General features: G+C 44.2%; 1 protein-coding gene and 1 long non-coding RNA gene across 2 annotated transcripts in view; one reads left to right on the top strand and one right to left on the bottom strand.

Moving 5' to 3' along the window:
- Positions 1–22,453, top strand: part of LOC307206784 — a 610,614-nt gene that overhangs the window by 357,219 nt on the left and 230,942 nt on the right. The window lies entirely within an intron of this gene.
- The window catches only part of LOC307206773 (venom factor-like), a 60,904-nt gene that overhangs the window by 26,039 nt on the left and 12,412 nt on the right, over positions 1–22,453 (bottom strand). The window contains exons 6-23 of the mRNA XM_079960185.1: positions 22,136–22,218; positions 21,661–21,751; positions 19,007–19,109; positions 18,799–18,919; positions 17,738–17,853; positions 17,409–17,555; positions 15,698–15,910; positions 14,220–14,414; positions 12,106–12,267; positions 11,498–11,627; positions 10,564–10,635; positions 9,311–9,511; positions 8,189–8,300; positions 5,623–5,708; positions 5,344–5,483; positions 3,892–4,104; positions 1,498–1,564; positions 105–191 (exon numbers count right to left, since the gene is read on the bottom strand). Of these exons, the coding sequence (XP_079816311.1) occupies positions 105–191; positions 1,498–1,564; positions 3,892–4,104; positions 5,344–5,483; positions 5,623–5,708; positions 8,189–8,300; positions 9,311–9,511; positions 10,564–10,635; positions 11,498–11,627; positions 12,106–12,267; positions 14,220–14,414; positions 15,698–15,910; positions 17,409–17,555; positions 17,738–17,853; positions 18,799–18,919; positions 19,007–19,109; positions 21,661–21,751; positions 22,136–22,218 (2,339 nt within the window). The remainder of the gene's footprint in view (positions 1–104; positions 192–1,497; positions 1,565–3,891; positions 4,105–5,343; positions 5,484–5,622; positions 5,709–8,188; positions 8,301–9,310; positions 9,512–10,563; positions 10,636–11,497; positions 11,628–12,105; positions 12,268–14,219; positions 14,415–15,697; positions 15,911–17,408; positions 17,556–17,737; positions 17,854–18,798; positions 18,920–19,006; positions 19,110–21,660; positions 21,752–22,135; positions 22,219–22,453) is intronic.

Genomic DNA, 22,453 nt, shown 5'->3' with positions numbered 1-22,453 from the left:
CCTCATGCCGGTGGGCTGCTGGCAAAGGTAGAGCAGGGTAGGGTTGTGATCATTCTCAGTTCTACAAGCCTAGTCTTCTGCATGTTAAAATAACTGATTCTTGCCTTGGAGAGTAATTTTGGTCTCAGGCTCTGTGCCGGGAACGATATCACTTAAATCTTTGGCTTGGACCTGTTGTTCCTGGACTCCATCTGAAGAAAGGGAGGAAAAGAAGGAAAATTACGAGATAGAAACATTACAATCATATCTCTTGTTATGCGTTTCAGGTTGCGTCCTGCGGCGACCCAGAAGTAACGGAATGGGTTACTTCCGGGTTTCGCCGCTTGCACATGTGCATACACTCAGAATGACGTCACGCGCATGCGCAGACGCAGCGAATCATGACCTTCAGACGCATGTTGCGTTTTGCTCATGTTGCGAATGGGGCTCCGGACTGGATCCCGTTCGCAACCAGAGGTACCATTGTAGTTGCTTTTGCAGTGGGGAGCCTATTGCATCTGTGGAGGCTACCCATGTGATCAGGAATCCTCAGCTTCCCGTGTTCCCTCTTATTTTTTCCAAGAATTAGATTGATTGATTGATCTGTTTGTGCATGTGCAGTCATTAACACTCAATGGTTCTACGGAGATTGACACCCTCAAAGAGCATTCCTTCACCCAGAGGAATATGGGACCAGATACTGTAACCCCTAGGTTGCTATGACAGAATTCAAGCTTTTTCATTAACAAACAGCAGATATAAGGAATTTTTGGATCTAGAGTCAATTCAGTTTTCTTGTTTTAATAAATTGGGCAATTGCCCATCATAGTAATACTCATTCTGGGTCACACAGAAATAAGTCCCAGGGTGTTCAGTGTGGCTTGTATACTCTTTGGAAAAGTTACCGGTACTAGTTTTGGTTAAAGGTAAAGGGACCCCTGACCATTAGGTCGAGTCGTGACCGACTCTGGGGTTGCGGCACTCATCTCGCTTTATTGGCCAAGGGAGCCGGCGTACAGCTTCCGGTCATGTGGCCAGCATGACTAAGCCGCTTCTGGCCAACCAGAGCAGTGCATGGAAACGCCGTTCACCTTCCCGCCAGAGCTGTACCTATTTATCTACTTGCACTTTGATGTGCTTTCGAACTGCTAGGTTGGCATGAACTAGTTTTGGTTAAGCTATTACAAATATAAGTAGCCTAACTAAAAAGAAACATTTTTTTTTACTTTCATTTTAAAAGTAGTTGGACTACTTGTCTAACTATGTATAAATATTATTTTAAAATACATTGGCACTAACTTGAAACTTTAAGAGTTGGGTTAAAATGAAAGTTAAAAAAAAATGTTTAGAAATGTTAACGAATAAAGATTTATTTAAGAAGGGGGAAACAGGGGAGGAAGCAGCAGCAGAAAAATATACAATTTAAGGTAAGTCTAGGATTGACTTGGGTTCCAGTCAATCCAGTTTTCCAAGGATGAAGAAAGAGAAGGAAAAGGGAAGCTGAAGAATGAGTGTTACCGCTGTTCCCTTGCATAGCTGGATCCAGCACAATGGTAGTCACAAGTTTTCTCTGCATCCCTTCAGGCTGGGGCAAGAAAGAACAGAACAAGTCTCACTGCAAATATTACTTAACATGGCATCAAAGAGCAATTCAAAAAGGCAGCAGGACAGGGCAAACATATGCATCAGATCTAGCTTCTGTTGCAAATGCAGTATGACTCAGTCACATGTTTGTGCCTGAATATAACACAGGAATAGGTTCAGGTCAGCCGCATAAATCTCCAGTAGCTAAGGCATTGTAGCAATCCTGGGTTGGGGTCCATAGTCCCTCATCCATAGGCAGCACCAACCTGTCCTTAATGGTGCTTTGCCACCACAGCTGGATAGTCACAGATTCCATTCTGTCAACTCTTAGGTCAGCCCTGATGCCCTAGGAAGCCCACCTGTGTCCTAGCAAGCTGACAGAGCCCACCAGGAGAAGAGAGAGCTCTTTTCAGACCCTGAGGTACTTGTGAAAAGCATCCTCCTCTACAGCAGTAATCTAATTTGGGAAATCCAAATGGCATGCTCTGCAAAACACCCACCCACTCACCAATTAACAGTGCATTCAGTGCAGCAGAATTTCATCCTGAGAAAACCCCACAGAAAGTCATGGGATCTGCTTTGTTTTGCAAACATTTCCCCACCCCAAGCTATTCAAGTAGAGGTTGCAGTTATCATTAAATACCCTGAATAGCTAAAGTTGTTCCCATTTATTTTCGTAATTAAGTTTATATACCACCCCAAAGGCTCAGAGCAAGTAAAAACTGTCTTAGGTATGCACAGTGCCCAAGTACAGTGCACACATTCTGGGCTTATCCAGGTCTCAAAACGTGCCTTGTAGGTTGCCTGTTCCTGTGTTTTTAGGGTATGAACCATACTCAGTGCTATTCTTCTAGAAAAAGAGGTGCCGGAACTCGCCATGGCCACCTCCCTTGTTCTCTTAAAATGGCAATGGTGCCCACCTGAGAGAACTGTGTTTCAGTGAGTTATGGATGATAAAAAAGCCCCACATACAATGTTTACACTTTCCTACTGAAATTTCGGTTTTCCTGCTAAGGCCTGCCGCCGATAGCAGTGCAAAAAGGTTTTCTAAAACAATTACATTCCACTGCGCCATGCAGTGTGCATTTGGCATATCCTAGTTTTTGGATTATATCAGGTTTCAGGGCTTTCGTGCCCCCACCTCCTTGTGCCCACCACGATTCTACATAGTGCTTGCCCCATCCCATTTCATTTTTATTGTTGCTACTCTTTATTCCCAGATGGCACTCACTCTCCTCTCTGGGTAGATGTACCTGGGAGGAAGCTCCTTTGCACTTAGTGATGCCTACTTCTGAGCTATACATGGAAACAACGTTTAGTCAAAGTGCAGCAGTAATCAAATTATGCCAGGGAAATATGTGGGGGGAAAGAGAAGCAAGCGGATCACATGTGTTTTTCTTATTTTTGCTGGAAGCAGTGACAGAACAGAGTGTCCCCAGGTTTATGGGCTGATGACAAAGGTTCCATGGGCAGTGAGGTAAGTGTGTTAAATTAGCCGCATGGCACTGAAAAAAGCTAATAACAGAACGTGACAATGCTGAGGAAGCACCATTGATATGGAATTACGTAGGGCTACAAAGAACAAAAACAGGATTTCTCTCCAAAATATCCAGTTAAACTTAAACTGCCCTAGCCAGCCGTACAACCTTGGATTAAAAAAGAAAAATGCAGATGTGCCCTCGTGTGGTCAACTGACAGACGACAGGCATTGGAAAATAGGTGATGGCTTGAATGTACTGCCTAGAACTGAAGAAGCTCATAGGCTCATGTACTATGGTGCAAACCAGAGTTCTACTGAATTTCCATGGTGTTCAGATACTTTTGTAAAGGTGCAAAAAAGTCTGTAATCACCACCTAGGTAAATGTAAAGGGACCCCTGACCATTAGGTCCAGTCGTGGCCAACTCTGGGGTTGCGGCGCTCATCTCGCTTTATTGGCCAAGGGAGCCGGCGTACAGCTTCTGGGTCATGTGGCCAGCATGACTAAGCCGCTTCTGGCGAACCAGAGCAGCGCACGGAAACGCTGTTTACCTTCCCGCTGGAGCGGTACCTATTTATCTACTTGCACTTTGATGCGCTTTCGAACTGCTAGGTTGACAGGAGTATGTTTCCCCAATTATTTTCTCATGTTTAAAGCCATTGTTTCCCATCCTACTGCCTCCCTAAGGTGATCCCTGTTGGCTCAGTCCACAGGCCCATCTAGTCCCAGTAGCCAAACAGATGCATATGAAAGTGTACAAGGAGGACATGAACACAACAGCACTCTCCCCACTTGTGATTCTCAACAGCTGGTATTCAGAAGTTCTTCTTCTCTGGACATATTACATACCACAACTTTCAGCTTCTTCTTCACACCATCAGACACAAACTGTCCCCTGACAGCTGCTTTGACCTCGATGTCATGCAGTCCCAGATGCAGCGGAACAACCACAAATGGCACCGCCCTGGAGGACTGGCCTTTAACAGTGACCTGATGTCGGTATCTTTCCTTGGCAGTGGAGGCGCTGCAGAAGGCTGGGTTGTGTATCAGCTCCACCCGCACCTGAGGAGAAAGAGAAAGGGCAGTGTTCCCTCTTGGATCGGTTCTGTGTCTCCTTTGCTTTCCCCTTAGTGAACCACATTGTTTTCATTATAGGTTCTTTTGTTGCACCATGAATCACCACGTTTGTAAAAGGTAAAGGACCCCTGGATGGTTAAGTCCCCTGGGTGGTTAAGTCCAGTCAAAGGCAACTATGGGGTTGCCGTGCTCATCTCGCTTTCAGGCCAAGGGAGCCGGCATTTGTCCACAGACAGCTTTCCGGGTCATGTGGCCAGCATGACTAAACCACTTCTGGCGTAAGGAACACCATGACGGAAGCCAGAGCACACAGAAACACCGTTTACCTTCCCGCTGCAGCGGTTCCTATTTATCTACTTGCACTGGGATGCTTTCGAACTGCTAGTTTGGGACAGAGCAATGGGACAGAGCAATCTGGGACAGAGCAATGAGAGCCCCCGTTATGGGGATTCGAACCGCCAACCTTCTGATCGGCAAGCCCAAGAGGCTCCATGGTTTAGACCACAGTGCCACCCACATCTACTCTACCATGTTTGTACCACCACTTCACAGCTGGTGCTACAAACACACTCGCCACCAAACTGAATGCTGGATCAGTAAGTGAGTCAGTCCTCCGAGGTCTTGCCAGGAGCACTGCCTGATGTACAGACACACCACATAAGTGTGATTTTGCATAAGTGCTCATCTTACTTTTTGCATTTTTAACCTTCTTTAGGGATTGGCAGGAGGTGGGATAGTTATTAACATCCTCACCACTGGCGGAGGAAAAATGAGCTTTTCCACATTTTGTGCTTAAAGCTAGCAAGATCATTTACTTCAGTTCATATTCTATAGGATCTTAACTGAATTCCTCAAATGCTTGGGGGAATAAAGTAAAAAAAGGAGAAGTTACAGAACAGGCTCTGATTGGAAATGAATCAGTGTGACCGCCCTGAAATCTTTGCAGGCACAAACAGTACTTTTTAACATATGATTGCCGTGATAGCATCATGAACACAAATCATGAATGTACAATAAAAAAGAACATTTAGATGGGGCACTACCACAAATATCAGTAGTAGTACAAACTTACCTATTAGAGTATATCTAAGCCACTTTTCATTAAGAACCCAACAGTGTAAAAATAAACACACAATACACCACAAAACAAACTGCACAAAACAAAACAAAACAAAACATAAAATCATCACTATCAAATAACCCTGTTGAAAGGTAATCACTTACTACGATATCTTCATGCCTATAGTTGTAGAGAACAGCTCGGATCTCCACCTGTTCATTCCTCACTACTGAATAAGGTAGCCGTAGATCCATGAAGAAGTCCTTCATGACAGTTATCTCGTAAGGGTCAGCCACGCAGATCCCTGCAAGGAGAGCCAATGGGAAAGGAAGGAGGTTGAGAATCAAAAGAAGCTGAACAACACCTACCTAAGGTGTTTACTGAGGTGGACATAGCCTGCTTTAATCTCCCCAGCCTTCCACCTGCTGTCAAGAATTCCTCACCTTTTGTGTTTGAAACGCTCACAGCCACCACCTCCCAAGTCGTGATGGAATCCTTCAGGAAAAGAGACACTGTCTTGGATGAGACCCTGGATTCAGAGAGAAAGGTGCCATGTTATATTTCTGTGTAGCTGAAGACTAATATGGAACAAGAACACAGGAAGCTGCCTGGGCAGGGGTGCACACCACGTTGTGGGACAGGGGGCGACTGCATCCTTCTCAGGCGCCCTCCAGCTGGAAGGGACATGGTGGCTCAGGTGCCCTGTGATCCCAGGGGCTTTTAACCAGCAAGCAGAAGCTAGGGATGGGCAAATCGACCAGTTTCAGTATCTCTCAGTTGCCCACATTTCCACACCATCCTTTGTTGTTGTTGCTTTTAAGTCACCAGATAATTTATTACGGTCAAAGACCAGCTCACATAACACAATAAAAACAGTGCTCATAAAGATAAAATATATAATCAGAGCAGATTGCAGCAATAGCTCATGAGTTAAAATTGAGATATATACACACACCCGTACAACTGAGATTTGGGCTACCATAAAGTTTGACCCTGAGGCACCCCAAAGGGTGACTTCAGCATTTCCCTAGTAAGCTATTTTATTCTAGAGGATGATCTGTGCCTACAAATCTGGACACAGAATCTGGCTACCAGCCAGGTGGTCTTGTGATCTTTGCCTAAGAGGAGAGAATTAAGTTTAGACTTGTCTGAAAGATCGGCAAGCCTCTTCAGCAAAGGATCAATGGTGTCTCTAAGAATCTCAACATAAAAAGGACATCTAAAAATATATATGTTCGGGACTTCCTATTTCCCTGAATGGGCAGGCGTAAAGTCACCGTGCGTATGGGACTCTTCTATAGGAGCCTTCCAGAACCGGTGAGGGCAAGGCCGAGCTTCTAGCAAGAGTGAAAGCTCTTCTTGCGTTTCTGGATGTGAGGAAATAGAGATATGTTGCTGGAATGGCTACGTATTTCCCGTTTTCTATGATTTTATAATTGGGGACCTTGTACAGTCCTGTTGTTAAGTCACCATAAAAACTCATCAGTATTTTAATGCAAACTTCTCCTAATATACACATTTTTGCAACCATTTTTCCCTCGTAAAGGGATTTTTATGCATACTTCACCTAGCATGTGCATCGTGTACACATTACTTGTTTAGAGAACTGGAAGCACAATTTGGAGAAGTGTGAATCGCTAAGGAAGGCTGTTCTTTGCTTTCCATACTGTTTCAGGAAGTGTGAATTAGGGAGAGTTGTCATATACCTGGGAATTCCCAGACATATCCTCGGGGGGGGGGGGGCCTACATTCCCATTAGGGGGGAATTTTAAAGGAAATGTCCTGGTTTCAATTTCTTGCGTGTGGTTCTGGTGTGGTTCTTTTTGTGTCTGGATTATTACCTCTTGAAATATGGCAGGTAGGTTTTAATTTGAAACTGAACCAAATTTCTTCCTCACACCTAACTGAAATCCACCCTTTCCGAAGCTTGGTGGTCAAACTAGCAGGCAAGAGCTCAGGTGCAATACTTTCGGCAACTTCCCTTCCCTTTCACGTAGTTAGGGAGGAGGATCTTTCCTATTCATTCCATTTCTAGGATGAGGAACCTGGAAGCAGAGCCATCTCTAGAGACAAGACTGATTTCCCATCCATGCTTGCATTGTGTGAGACAGGCAAATTTGCCTCAAAAGCAGAGCAATTAAGTTTTGCATCATCCTTGCTTTTGCTCTTTGATAAACTGAAAGCTAAATTTACATGATGCGTTTACATAAGCTTTATCCCATCTTAGCCCTTATGTTGTTGTTGTTGTTTAGTCGTTTAGTCGTGTCCAACTCTTCATGGACCAGAGCACGCCAGGCACTCCTGTCTTCCACTGCCTCCCGCAGTTTGGTCAGACTCATGCTGGTAGCTTCGAGAACACTATCTAGTCATCTCGTCCTCTGTCGTCCCCTTCTCCTTGTGCCCTCCATCTTTCCCAACACCAGGGTCTTTTCCAGGGAGTCTTCTCTTCTCATGAGGTGGCCAAAGTATTGGAGCCTCAGCTTCCGGATCTGTCCTTCCAGTGAGGACTCAGGGCTGATTTCCTTCAGAATGGAGAGGTTTGATCTTCTTGCAGTCCATGGGACTCTCAAGAGTCTCCTCCAGCACCATAATTCAAAAGCATCAATTCTTTGACGATCAGCCTTCTTTATGGTCCAGCTCTCACTTCCATACATCGCTACTGGGAAAACCATAGCTTTAACTATACGGACCTTTGTTGGCAAGTTAATGTCTCTGCTCTTTAAGATGCTGTCTAGGTTCTTAGCCCTTATAGCATTCTCTAAAGGATCCTGGGAATTGTAGTTTGGTGAAGGCACTGATGATTATTCCTTTCAAGATTCCTAGTCTTTGGGAAGAAGGAATTATTTTCAAACTAGATATACAGCACACTCCTGTACATGTCTACCCAGAAGCAATTCCCATTGTGCTAAATGGAATTTACTTCCTGTAATGGAGTATAGGAATGCTGCCTAAGTCTATAGAGCAGACAGTGTTCTCCAAAGGAGAATGCAGCCATAAAAAACTTTATACCCATGATCGTTAGGAGGTGCAGTCAGAATTTCTGTTTGCCACAACCAGCTCTCTGGGAACTCAGTCCTAGAGACAATCTCTTCATCCGATAAGAACTCATCGTCAATGTCACCTGGGGAAACAGGAGACACAGATTTATCAATGGTAAAGGTAAAGGTAAAGGGAAGACGCGGGTGGCACTGTGGTCTAAACCACTGAGCCTAGGGCTTGCCGATCAGAAGGTCAGCGGTTCGAATCCCCACGATGGGGTGAGCTCTCGTTGCTCAGTCCCTGCTCCTGCCAACCTAGCAGTTCGAAAGCACACCAGTGCAAGTAGATAAATAGGTACCGCTCCAGCGGGAAGGTAAACGGTGTTTAGTTAGCCAGAAGCGGCTTAGTCATGCTGGCCACATGACCTGGAAAAACTGTGTGCGGACAAACGCTGGCTCCCTCAGCCAGTAAAGTGAGATGAGCTCTGCAACCCCAGAGTCATTCGCAACTGGACTTAACTGTCAGGGGTCCTTTACCTTTTTAAAGGTAAAGGGCCCCTGGACGGTTAAGCCCAGTCAAAGGCGATGATGCGGTTGCAGCGCTCATCTCGCTTTCAGACCGAGGGAGCCAACGTTTGTCCGCAGACAGCTTTCCAGGTCATGTGGCCAGCATGACTAAACCACTTTTGGCGCAACGGAACACCGTGACAGAAACCAGAGCGCACGGAAATGCTGTTTACCTTCCTGCTGAAGCCTATTTATCTTCTTGCACTGGCATGCTTTTGAACTGCTAGGTTGGCAGGAGCAGGGACCGAGCAACGGGAGCTCACTCCGTTGCAGGGATTCGAACCACTGACCTTCCAATTGGCAAGCCAAGAGGCTCGGTGGTTTAGACCACAGTGCCACCCGTGTCCCTATGTAACCAAGCTATGACAATTTGATCGAGCTATGTCTCTTGAAGAGGTGACAAAAATGGACCCAGAACTTGAATTCTGGTGGGCGCAGGTGGGTCAGCTCAACACTGCCCAGGTCTCAGTTCTGCAAGCCAGATTGGCACCCTCGTAGGAAAGGATTTTGCAGCTCGCTAACCAAGTTGTCCATCTCCCCAATATTGCGCCCCTGAATTTTTATTATTCACAAAAATTCTACTTGCTTCTTGCCAGCTGCAGTTCATCTTCCCGTCTGTTTGCATCCTTTATGGTTCTGATGTAGCGGCAACATTCCAGGAAGACATTCTGGCACTCAGTCTGATCTACAACGTATTGTGCCCGCTTCTCACAGCTGTGGCCCATGGGGTTGTCGTGCATTCCATCTTCACAGCACTTTCTTAGCACCCGATCCTGATATTGGCCGGCTGCAACATGCAAACATCATGAAATATCAAAGAATGTCTGTTCCCCACACCAGTGTTGTTCTACTACTCATAACAGGAGCCAGAAGAAAGCTAAAATACAGATAAATGCTATGAATGAGCTCCTAATTGCCACGTCCTATTCTGCTCTCCTAATTGCCACGTCCTATTCTGGTCTGCTTCCAGGGAGATACGAAATGTGCTTCGAATTTTTGCTAGTTTTTATAGATTGCCATTTTATGATACTGCTTTATTGTTTACATCAAGGCCCTTGGCAGGCTAATTCCCTTCCCTTCTTTTCCACAACCTCTTTCTCTCAACTCCAACAGCATCCCAATTTCCATAAGTCCTGAATGTTACTACATATATGTCCTTAATAGGCCATCTTGCAGGTAGGAATTAAAACTTCCATTTCCTTTTCAAATGCCAACTATTATACTCCTACATACCTAGGGAGTCCCCCGAGTAAGCAGAAATTACTACCATTGAGGGGTGTGTGTGTTGCCCAATTCACTTCCAAACCGATAGGCAGTGGATTGCTTAATGTGATATTAGAGAGAATGAGAGTCAGGCCACTGGTACAGCACTGTCAACTCTGACTGGCAGCTCCTCTTCAAGGTCTTTCCCAGCCTTACTGAGATGTTTTTAAACTGGGGTTACTGGGGATTGAGCCTGATTCCTTCTGCATGCAGAGTGTGTGCTTCTTCACTACACAATGAGGTCTTCCACAATAATTTCTACAAGAGAGCTTGGCTTTTCCTCTTGTTGTTGATACTGAGGTACAATGAGATCCTTGCTTAATGGACAGTGATCTTTCTCTGTCAGACACTAGCCTGTTCCTTGAGAGAGCAGGAACTGGAAGCCACCTCAAAGGGGGAAGAAAATCCATCCACAGTGGGGACCATGCATGAGTATCAACAATCAATCCCCAGTGCTAAAGCTGAACAGCCACAATATTCTTCCACTCTTCTGCCCATTAGATGTTATCTTTTCAATCTGGCTCAAATTATTTTGATTTCCCGTGGCAAATGGAGCCTTTGCCATGCATCACATACCTTTGCTTGCTTTAGATTCAATGAGCTGTACAGAGCGGCGTCGGCGTCTTGCAGGCTGAGGGCACTTTAAATCTGGAGTAGAAAAGGGAGGAACAGGAAGTAATTGTTTGGAACTAAAATAAGCGCCACTGTATTCTAATTCTTGTGGAGACTGACTTTATGCGTGTAGACGTAAAAGTGGCTCCCACCGAGTCCAATGGTGCTTACTCCCATGTAAGGCTTAACTACATGTTACACATTTGACAATGAACTCCTGATAGCTGCCATTTCTCATTAAGATATCTTACGGGGGGTGCAATGTGTAGTATTGCCGATTGTCCTGGTTGTTGAAGCTCTTTCTTAGAAATAGCAGTCTTCTGAGATTCATCACATGTATTTGCATATCACACAGTGGGGAGTAGTGGGACAGTTCAGTCCAAGAACCTGCACCCCAACCCACCCCCTGCCTGGCATCCTGGGGCATAACCTGCAGACAATGCCATGCTAGTGCTTGAGCCAGAAGAGAGTCTAAGCCCTAATAATAATAATAATAATAATAATAAATTCTTATTTATACCCCGCCCTTCCCGGTTCAAAAACCAGACTCAGGGCGGCTAACAACAAATTTAAAACACTTAATTATAAAAGCAGCATAAAACACAGTATAAAAACATGAATAACAATAAAATTCAAAAATCAAAAATCAATTTAGTGGGAATAAGCTTTAGCTAATCCCCAGGGCTAGCTGGCTGAATTGGTCCTACTTGGGCCGGCGAGGCGGCCAGGGGAGAATTAGCTGTGGGGTCTCAGAGCGGGTGATCTTCATAAAAGGAGAGGGGGAGGGAAGAGAAGGGAAATAAAAGATCAGGCTGAATTCAAATTAAAGGTGAAAGGTCTTTCTCACACTGGAACTCCATTGCCATCTCACCAGCGCCAACACCCTCCCCAATAATACCTGCTCTCTGTGGCGTGGAAAGCTTATTGCTGGTCACCAGGGCAAGTCCAGCATCTTCAAACACACCCAGATTGTTCCTGCCACTGCCGGCTGTACATCCAATGTCACTCTTTTCCACTGAGTCCCATATCTGGTATGGAGGAGGCACGGGGTGATAGAAAAAAATAAATGTACAGTGGTGCCTCGCAAGATGAAATTAATCCGTTCCGCGATTCTCTTTGTCTAGTGGTTTTTTTGTCTTGCGAAGCAAGCCCATTGACGGCTTAGCGGATTAGCGCTGTTAGTGGCTTAGCGGCTTTTAGTGGCTTTTAGCGGCTTATCAGCTTAGTGTATAAGCAGATAAGCGGCTTAGCGGCTTAGAAAAAGGGGGGGGGGAGGAAAAAAAAGTCAGAAAAACTCGCAAGACATTTTCGTCTTGCGAAGCAAGCCCATAGGGAAATTCGTTTTGCGAAGCGCCTCCAAAACGGAAAAGCCTTTCGTCTAGCGGGTTTTCCGTCTTGCGAGGCATTCGTCTTGCGGGGCACCACTGTATATGCCCAGCATGTTTCCAGTTGTAGGGGGAAGATCAAAATCCCAGTGCTCCCACCCCAAGGAATTTCTGGCCTCACCTTCGTTTGGGTAAGCTTGTGCTTCCTGTTTAGCACATAGACGCCTTTGTCCACGGCCACAAGACCAACCCGAGCATTTGGATCGCCTTCCAGTTTGATTTTCATTTGAGTTCCTGGCTGGTGAATCCGGTTGTCTGCCTCAGTTGCACCTTTCACAACCAGCTGTTTGGACAAAGGAAACCAGGTGGTTTAGTTTCATACATATCCATTCAGATATTCATTCCCATTTCCATCTGGGATTTTCCGCTCAGCTGCAATTAGTATATTTTGCACAAATCTGTGTTCTGTTTTGTATTCTGCTGATGTAGAAATATACATACTTTGAACTATTTCATATGTAGCACACAATAAACATGCATATCTCAGTCATCAACAGTTATTTACAAATCAATTAACATATTTTTTTGCTCTATAAGAATCACCTTTTCCCTCCTAAAAAGTAAGGGGAAATGTGTGTGCATCTTATGGAGCGAATGCAGGCTGCGCAGCTATCCCAGAAGCCAGAACAGCAAGAGGGATTTCTGCTTTCACTGCGCCAAAATTTTCCTCCTCCAAAAACTAGGTGCGTCTTGTGGTTTGGTGCGTCTTATAGAGCGAAAAATACGGTACTTTCCCTGCACATCTCCAAATAAATGAATTCCCAAAGGAATAGCCCTTTTAGTATTTTCCCAACAACAAGAGCCTTGCACACCACAGACAAAGTTTATTTAGTGGCTATGGGCCCAATCGCAAAGCCATATATGGCGGCAAACCTAACAATGTCTACTCGGAAGTAAGTCCTATTGCATTTAGCGAGACTTACTCCAACTTAAGTGAGGCTAGGATTGCTGCCACTCTTGCTACCTGGATTCTACAGTTCAGTATGAACTTGTCATTCTACCTCATTTCCCTTACCCAGGCATTGGGGAGGGACAGTTAAGTAATAAGTCAAGAAAACTTGGGATGCTTCTTTGCTACTTCTGCCCCCAGGTCAGGCCTGACTCGGGAGTGGAACTGAGGCTGGCTGGCAGCGTTGGGCTGCCACATGAGGAAGCTGCTTCTGCAGCTCCCCTGTGTGCCAGATATTAGGATACTGATGTTCCGTTTCACCTAAACAGATGTGTGGAGCTGTTGTATGTCACATGTCTGTTTACATTCCAGCACAGCTTGCTGGGAACTTCCATTGTGTACAGCTTTTCCTTATGCTTTTTGCTCTTAGACATGAAGGAGAGCAGACATGTTTTCTTTGTCTTGGTGTATGCTGAATAAACTGCTCGTAAATATGTTTTACACATGCGTCTGTCCGCCCTTCTGTCACAAAGAGTTAATTACTCTGCTGATTAGAGCGTGCTCCAGCTTCTGAAGAGTTTTGAAGCTGCAGGTTGCTGTTTGATGCTGTTTCAAGGACTGGAGTTCGCCCGGCTACTGGCCGGTGGGCTGGAGCCAGCTAGGGGCCTGCCAAATGCCCCTGTTCCCTTGGATAAATCCCAACACCAGAGACAGGCCCTGAAGGCCCGACTTGGGCACAGCTTCCCTCCCCACAGCTCTGGCCTTGATGAAGGAGCCAGTCATGGGGGCGCCTCATTGCGCCCCCTCAAAAAAATGTGCCTGGGGCCACAGCCCCTCCAACCACCCACGCGACACCACTGCTTCCTCTATCTCTCTTGTCTTTTTGCCCCTGGATTAATGTTTTAGTTTGGACCCAAAAAAGATATTTGACAATAATCTTTGTATTTTTCTTTATAAACTCTAATAAAATTTATGTTTCTAAAAAGAAAACTCCCTCACAAAATTCAGAGAAATGTGCATTTCCAAGGATAGCTGCATTTTGGTTATCATATCGTATTAGGAAGTGCAAATTCAGTAAGTTTGCATTAAAATAAGAACTGAATTCATCTCCCTTCCCTAGTGTCAGGTTATTTACAAGTTATTAAAGGTGAATATATTTGCATGCATGTTGTTAGGTTCTACTCATTTTCCAACCAGAAACCAAACAGTTTTGTGGGGGAAACTCTCAAGTCATATGCTCTGAAAAGCTTTGAGTAGGGGAAGAGTTACTTTACACCTTTGATATGGCTGTAGGAAGAAGAAGGCTTGCGCTGATGTTGTAGGAATCCATGAGAAGAGCGACTTACCGTTCCCATGCAGGTATCCTTTACATCCACCCAGACGGAGTCGGCCACAATCTCATTGTTCGCCACTTGGCAGTAAGCCACAATCCGGAAGGAAGGGATGAGATCCGGGGTTATGGGCAAGGAAATGGTCACCAGATTTTGTCCTGGTGCTTTGGGCTGCCTTCCAACCCTGAACACCTTCCCCTTAGTCAAGATCTGATGGTTGAAGAAGCCATTATTGTTTAACATGAAGGGAGCTAAGAAGCACTGATTTGTTTAAAGACTATTTATTCAAATATGCTAAGATAAATTAAATAGAAATACTTGCGAAATAACAGATAGGCTACGGATTTAAATATGTGAAATTATAAAACAATATGTTTAAAGTTAAGATGAAAATAGATAAAGATGTTAAGAGGATTAAGTAAATTTTATGAGATAGTATTTTGGAAAACGGTTACAATCATATACAATGAAATTCAGTCAAGGGAATTTGAGGAGGTCATTTAATTATGATATTAACATTGGACCAACTTCAGTTATGATGTGTGTTGGTTTGTTTGTTTGTTTAAAAATGTGGAAAATTAATTTAAAAAATTGCGGGGGGAAAGAAGCACTGATTTGTTTGAACAATGTAATGCTGTCCTGGAGAAGCTCCATTCAACAATATGTGTCATACAAATCTTTTTCTCCTCCTCATGCAGAACTGTGACATGGAAGAGTTTACTTATTTTTGTGGGCTCCTTATAAGTGCCATAATAACATGAAATTGTCCTCAACCCACAAAGGGGCAGTGCTGTAGGAAAGATTGCTGAACCCTGCTTATCCTTTATTTTTTTTTAAATATATTTTTTTCTGTTACAGATTTTCCACATTCATACATTAACCAATACAACAATACATTGATCACTGACTTCCTTTCACCCCCTTAACATGGTTCATTTTAGTTATCAATTTCTACCAAATATTATAATTACTCCCATTTTTCTTTCTTCTCGTTATTTCTCTACTTCATTTATACTGCTGAATTTACTCTAATCCCGTTAATGCCTTAACCTGCTTAACGATGATTCTTCAGATATGCTACAAACACTTTCCAATCTTCCTTAAAACTCTTTTCTTCCCGGTCTCTTATTTGTTAAAGCTTGCTAATTCTACATACTCCACAAATTTCAGCTGCCTCTTCTCCCTCGTTGGTACTGTTCCCTCCCTCCATTTCTGAGCATATATCATTCAGGCTGCCATAGTTGCATAGTTCAAAGTTCTTTTGATCTCTGGGTACATCTGACCCTATTATTCCTAAAAGAAAGGCTTCCAGTCTTTTTACAAAATACCTTTTAAACACCTCCCCTCATTTCATTATATAACACCTTCCTGCTTCTCCATGAGGACTAGGCGCATGGCTGAAGACTTCCCTCTTCCCTCTCTCACCAACACCTTCAATATTAACAGGTGTATGGAGACTTGGCTCTCAGGCTTCCATTCTGCCCAGTACTTACCATATAGGTGAAATATTGGATCTGATTCAGTACTTGTTGGTTGTTGCCCTTCACGTTGAAATTGATAGGCAAGTTGTCTCCAGCCTTGAGCTCCGTAGCTGTGACTGCCAAATGGAGAAAGTTTCCAGATCCTCCTTGGGTCTGGTACGCTGTAGCTATCATGGTCTTGGTTGCCTGACGTTCATTTAAAAGTTGGGGATCTTTGGTTTTTACCTACAGAAAATTGAACGTGTTGATCAGATCTCAGACATGAATCCATTAGTCCTTTTACATCCAACATTGTGAGAGAGGGTCCACACGGAGCACAGTTGAGTGTTTATTTATCATTATATTCATATTTATATCCTGCCCAGGGTGGCAATGTCCTAGTGGGGAGGAACTGGATAGAATCTTGGACCTATGAAGATCTATGAAACACCTCTGTTACGTAACCTGTATCTTCAGAAATAACTCCACTTTAATATGAATATTTGAAGTAACTGAAATTTAGAACACCCTTCCTCAAATATAGGATGTAGCAGTTATGGAGAAATTATATATATACAGTATATATATCACTGCGTTCCCAGCTACCAGGCCCCACACAAGCTCAGGTCGGGTCCTGCACTGTGCCTGGAATCAATGGGTCAGAATGGTGGGTCTTTTCAGTACCTCAGGATAAAAAGAGAACAGTGTGGTCTCTCAACCCTATTCAGACCAATGAAGATTCACATTATAGATTCTTTTAAAGCACAAGTTATCTTGGCTCTTGGGGGAAAGCCATCTTAAGTAACTTGTGAACTCCAGTCTGCAGTGTGAATGATGGCTGAACAACACGTCAAAGGTGCAGGTGAGATGGAATTGGAACTGCCATCAAAAGAAAGAAGAAAATTAGAATATAGTTTATTGGGATCTAAAGTTTAAAGAGTAAACACTGCGACTGAAGTCCCAATAAACCACATGAACCAAGTCAGACTGTTGCTCTCAAGGGGAACATAAGAAGAGCCTGCTGAATGAAGTCCACCATTTAATCCACAATCCTGTTCACACAGTGGCCAATCAGATGCCTGTGGGAAGTTCACAAGCAGGTAAAGGTAAAGGACCCCTGGACAGTTAAGTCCAGTCAAAGGCAACTATGGGGTTGTGGCACTCATCTTGTTTTCAGGCTGAGGGAGCCAGCATTTGTCCACAGACAGCTTTCCAGGTCATGTGGCCAGCATGACTAAACCACTTCTGGAGCAACAGAACACCGTGACAGAAACCAGAGCACACAGAAACATCGTTTACCGTCCCACTACAGCAGTACCTATTTATCTACTTGCACTGGCATGCTTTCAAACTGCTAGGATGGCAGGAACTGGGCCAGAGGAACAGGAGCTCACTCTGTTGCGGGGATTCGAACCGCCAACCTTCTGATCGGTGGTTTAGACCACAGCGCCACCCACGTAAGACTCAAACACAAGAGCACTCTCCTCTCCTGCAGTTTCCAGCAACTGGTATTCAGAAGCATATAGCATTTGACCATGGAAGCAGAGTATATCCATCAAAAATAGACTGAAACTGGGACCTCTATGCAAAGCATGCTCTCTCCCACTGAGCTACAGATCCCTACTCCCTAAAAAAATCATAATTCAGTTGCTTTGGTTCTGTGTGCAGAAGATACACACAGGAACTGCCAATAGCACAATTCATGCATTTGAAGGGAACTTGGCATGGCCTCAGGGAGACTCACTGTGATTCTGAGCTCTTGGCTGTTTGCTGGCGTGTTCAGGATCAGCTTGGCCGTCCCATCATCCTGGGTGGTTCCATCAGCTGCAATTGGCTCTGTCACCACAGGTACGCGGGAAGCCGGGGAGCCATCAGGATTGGTGACAAACACCTAAGCAATTGAGAAGAGGTGAATGAATGTGAGATGCAGCCATCTCTGCAGAGCCAACACCACTTTTCCCAAGACATCCATGGATTTAAGAGATTTCTCACAGCTCCTTATGTTCACCACTGTGGATTTCCAAGAGCCTGGGACTGGGCCACAAGAGGAAGAAAGATTCAGGTGAACATTACCATCAGTTCAAAGGGCATCCCTGGCTTGAAGTACTTGGGGGTTTTCGTGAAGTGGATCAGATAGGGTGACGTCACAAGGCTGATGCCAGATCGCTCAGTCACCACCATGTCGCTGCCTGCAGAAAGGAGAAGAAGGGACTCAGAGAAGGAATGAAGCCAAGCGAGGAGAGAGAAATCTTCACAGTGTTTCAGAGCCAGGCTCTCAGCATTTGCTCCAAATGGAATAGCTCCAGTACACAAATGTCCTGCCCTTCAGCTGATCCTTTACACACCTGCTTGACTGCCGAAGAATCCCTGTGCATCGGATTGGCCATTGGATCCTTGCCAAAGAACAGGTCAGCCCCTCCATACACAATGCTCTATGTACTGGCAGTAGAGTTGCCACCTGTCCCGTGTAATACAGGATCATCCAGTATTTCAATACAGAATGCAATGTCCTGCGTTAATTCAATACAGGACACAGTTTGTCCTGTATTTCTACTCTGCTGCATGCTCTCATTCTCTCTGTTTCGTTCTTGTTTGGGATTCTCTCCAAATACCTGCCCCTGCTCCTACAGGGAAGGGATTGCTAACTTGGCTGGAGAAACTGTCTCACTTCTTTCTTTTCCTTTTTTCCCTCCTTGCTCCCTTTCCTTTATTTTACATATAAGCTAAACAAGCTATAGCTTGGGGGCCCCCAAAAATGTAAAGGAAAAAAACCAGGATGCACATTTCCAAAATATAAGATAAAAAACAAATAAAATAAAACCTACATACAGCAACAGTGTTTTGTGTTGTGTAGGCTCCTGTGATCCTAGCCTGCTCCCTAAAATATCATTGGTTTGCTCATTTCTATATATAGGGTGCCTACATTCTGCATGGACTGGTTGTGTGACAACATGTGCAAATGGCTTTAGACACCTATTAGCTCCATAAATTACCATATAGCATATATTCAACACAAAAAACAGCAACAATTTGTTGTTGACAAAGGACAGCTGGACATATAAAGGGCCCCATTACCTTCAGTAGCTTAGGGCCTCATCAAACCTAAATCTGGCACTGTTTGCATCATAGCTCACCTGAGTCAGTCATCACTGTCACAGAGACATAGAGGGAGTGCCCAACCAGCTCGTTGAGGTTCTGAAATCGCTTCTGCAGCATTGCTCTTGTCAGCACAGCTTCCCCTTCCCCGTCGGTAATCTGGAAAGAAAGGAAAGCAAGAGTGTAACCAATGTGGCACATATGCGTGTGCGCACAACAGAACACACCCACAGGCACCTATCTTACTTCAATTCTCTTGAGTGAATCTGGAATACTGTGTTTGACATCATCTGTTTTCACTCCAAAGAGGACAAAGGCCACACCCTCCACATTCTTCCCATAGAGAAACCTAAAAGAACAAAAATGAATTGCAGGGGTCAATTTACAGAGGACATGGCTCTCAACAGCTACTAGCCATGAAAGCTGTGTTCTACCTCCACTTTCTGGGGGCAGCATAAGGATGACTACCAGTTTCAGAGAATCACAATTGGGGAGACTGCCCTTGGGTGATTCTGTAGTGACCAATATAACTCTTGTAAGCTTTTTTACTTAACATTTTGTGTTTTAGCTGATATTATTTAACTTCAGTTAACATTACAGTCGTACCTTGGATCCCAAACGCCTTGGTACTCAGATGTTTTGGCTCCCGAACACAGCAAACCCGGAAGTGAGCATTCCGGTTTGCAAATATTGTTTGGAACCCGAACATCCAAAGGGCTTCCACAGCTTCCGATTGGCTGCAGGAGCTTCCTGCAGCCAATCAGAAGCTGCGCTTTGGTTTCCGAACATTTTGGAAGTCGGACAGACTTCCGGAATGGATTCCATTCGAGTTCCAGGTACAACTGTATACTGTTTTGATAACTGCCCTGATCTTCCCCTTAAAAAAAAAAAATACTGACAGTTTAGATGCTTTCCTGTACAGTGGTACTTCCAGTTGCAGACGGAATCCATTCCAGAGCTCCGGTCAGATCCCGAGGTTTCCGCAACCGGAGGTGCCACTTCTGCGCATGTGCGCCATGCAGAGCACTTCTGTGCATGCGCAAGCGGTGAAAACCGAAAGAATACTTCCAGGTTTGCCATTTTCACAACCCGAAGTTTACATTATCCAAGGGTAATGTAAGCTGAGGTTCCACTGTAATTGCATTTTAAAAGCTGAGAAAAATGTAACTGTTTTGCAGACTCCAAAATTTCTCTGCAACTTGCATGTTCAGCTCAGTCACGGGATCGGGCAGCCTAGGCTTGTTTCCCCTTTTCTAGGCTATGTCGGTCGCACCCTGGTGGTGTTATATCAGTCACAATGCATGTAAAACACATTTCTGTTAATACCACATTTCCTTAATGCTATGAACCTCAAAGCAGAGAATAAAGTTAAAACATACTGAATTTCCCTTTCATTTGTTGGGAGAGATGGAGTATGTGTTTTTTGTGACAAATGTAAGACACCCAACATATATTTTATAGTCCTAAGTTCATCTGCTTTTCTTCCTAACATAAAATTTCTGGTTAGTTCACCAAATGAGAAAGCAAAACTATCAATATCAATATCAGTGTCATTAACCTATTATCTTATTTTCTTGGGAAATTAAAGATCTATTTTCAACGTCAAATGGGGGTAAGTGTGTGAGGGATCAGAGGACTGCAAAAAGCAGGAGACCGGTGCCAGAACCATAGGCAGATGTATGTTTAGATATATTAAAGGAACTGTAATTGCTGGTTATTATTATTTTTAGCATTATGTTGCAGTGATATTATGTGTCTTATGTGTGGTTATTCTGATACAGTGGTACCTCCGGTTGCTAACAGGATCCGTTCCGGAGCTCCGGACGTATCCCAAAGTATCCGCAACCAAGGGCGCCTGTTCTGCACATGTGCGTGGTGCCATAGAGTGCTTCTGCTCATGTGCGAACACATAGAGTGCTTCCAGGTTTGCCATGTTCGCAGCCCGAAGTTTACGTATCCAGAGGGATACGTAAGCAGAGGTACGGCTGTACTGTACTTAGAATGTTGTTTTTTGTATGTACCACTTTGAGTACAGATTTACCTGTGGAAAACATAGTCTATTTATAACAGCAATGACAAGAATGACAATGAGATCAACTTGCGGAAGGGGAAGGGTTCAATTCCCTTACCTATCTGCCTCTTATGATGTTTTAATAGAATTTCCTACCTCTTCCCTTTATAAAAGAACGGGATAGATTTGTACACGAACAAATGTGTCTGTCCCTCTCGCATCTATTTTTGCCCTAAGGGCCAAACTACATGTGACACTACACACATCGCTTGTAGCTGTGACCCCGTGAATCTTTAAAAAATTGTAAATAGCAGTTTCTGGGCAGCCTGATCAGGACAGTCACCATGGAGGGTGTTGATAAGGTTTTTACTCTTAGCCTTTGTCCTGTGATCCCAGGAGATCTTTCCTCTCCCCTCTCCAGCTGTTCTAAACTCTAAGAGGGAAGTTCCTAGTGAGGTAAAAACAACTGGATGGGGCCCCCCAGTGGCTGCTATTTACAGTTTTAAAGGGTTCACATAGCAAACCAACTACATGTGACATGTATTCTAGCAGCCAAAGCAGGAAAATTATAGGTTCCTTTTAGCCAAGCATATCTACTGAAATATAGCTATTGATTGTTACAATCTGGAATAATAAGTTTCAGGATAGTATAAAATCGTATATTTTCTTTTCTGTAATATAATGAAAACATGATCTTATTCTCTCCCCCTTTACAATATCTTCTCTTTTGCTTCTTTGTATTTTGCATTCTAATGTTTCTAAACATTCAAAATGTTCCAAATAAACGTGTTTAAAATCATACTGTGAATTCTTGTTTTTCTGGACGTGATAATTTCATGTTATGCAGGTAATACCTCGTCTTTACCTTTCCATAGTTGCAGACACCCACCTTGCAGTGATATCCACTCTGAAATCCTTGTCGCTGTCAATGTAATAAAACTTATCTGATGGCTCCACTATTACTTCAAAGCTTGGCAGTACTAGAGGGAAAAACAGGGGAAGAACATATAAACATTCATGGAAAGATGAGAATATATAATTGTAGTGAGCTTTCAGGTCAGTGCCAGCAATTTCAATAGTATGAGCAATTCCAAGTGTCATGGTGGAAGACCAATGGGAGTATTCCCTGGGAAACAGTCAAGAGGAGCAATTCAACAATTCCCCTCAGTGCACTGTTCTGGGGGTTCTCGCAACTCCTTCACAAGCCAACTTCAGGAGCAGAGAGAGGGGGGAAGCCCAGTTGCACAAGTGGGCAGGGCTTTCACTGGCAAGATTCATCTGTTGAATCCAACCCAAGGGATTAAAGAGGAAACAATGCCTGTAAGGGGCCAGGGGAAATGCTAAGCAGAGATGGTCCTCCTTACCATATTCCTTGACGTCAAATTGCGTGGTGAAGGTCTCCTGTGGGGAGTCTTGATACTTGGCCACAATCTTCCAGGTTCCCAAACTAGAGAAGGGAAAGGAAGGAATCTTCACTGCTTCTGCTTTGTCAACTCATGATATTAAAGGTGAAATCAGAATGGGCTGCAGGGTCTCTTCTCACCATGGGTGAGGTTAGAATATAGTCTGTCCCTTAATGCTCATTCCCGCCCAATGGTGGTCGGAAGTAAAATGGTGCTTCGAGGCCAGCAGAGAAAAGCACCATGGCTGAGAGAGGGGGATGATTATGATACAGTAGAGGG

Source organism: Podarcis cretensis (genome assembly GCF_951804945.1).
Source record: "Podarcis cretensis genome assembly, chromosome: 17".
NCBI classification, from domain to species: domain Eukaryota; kingdom Metazoa; phylum Chordata; class Lepidosauria; order Squamata; family Lacertidae; genus Podarcis; species Podarcis cretensis.
This window is presented reverse-complemented; position numbering and strand designations above follow the sequence as displayed.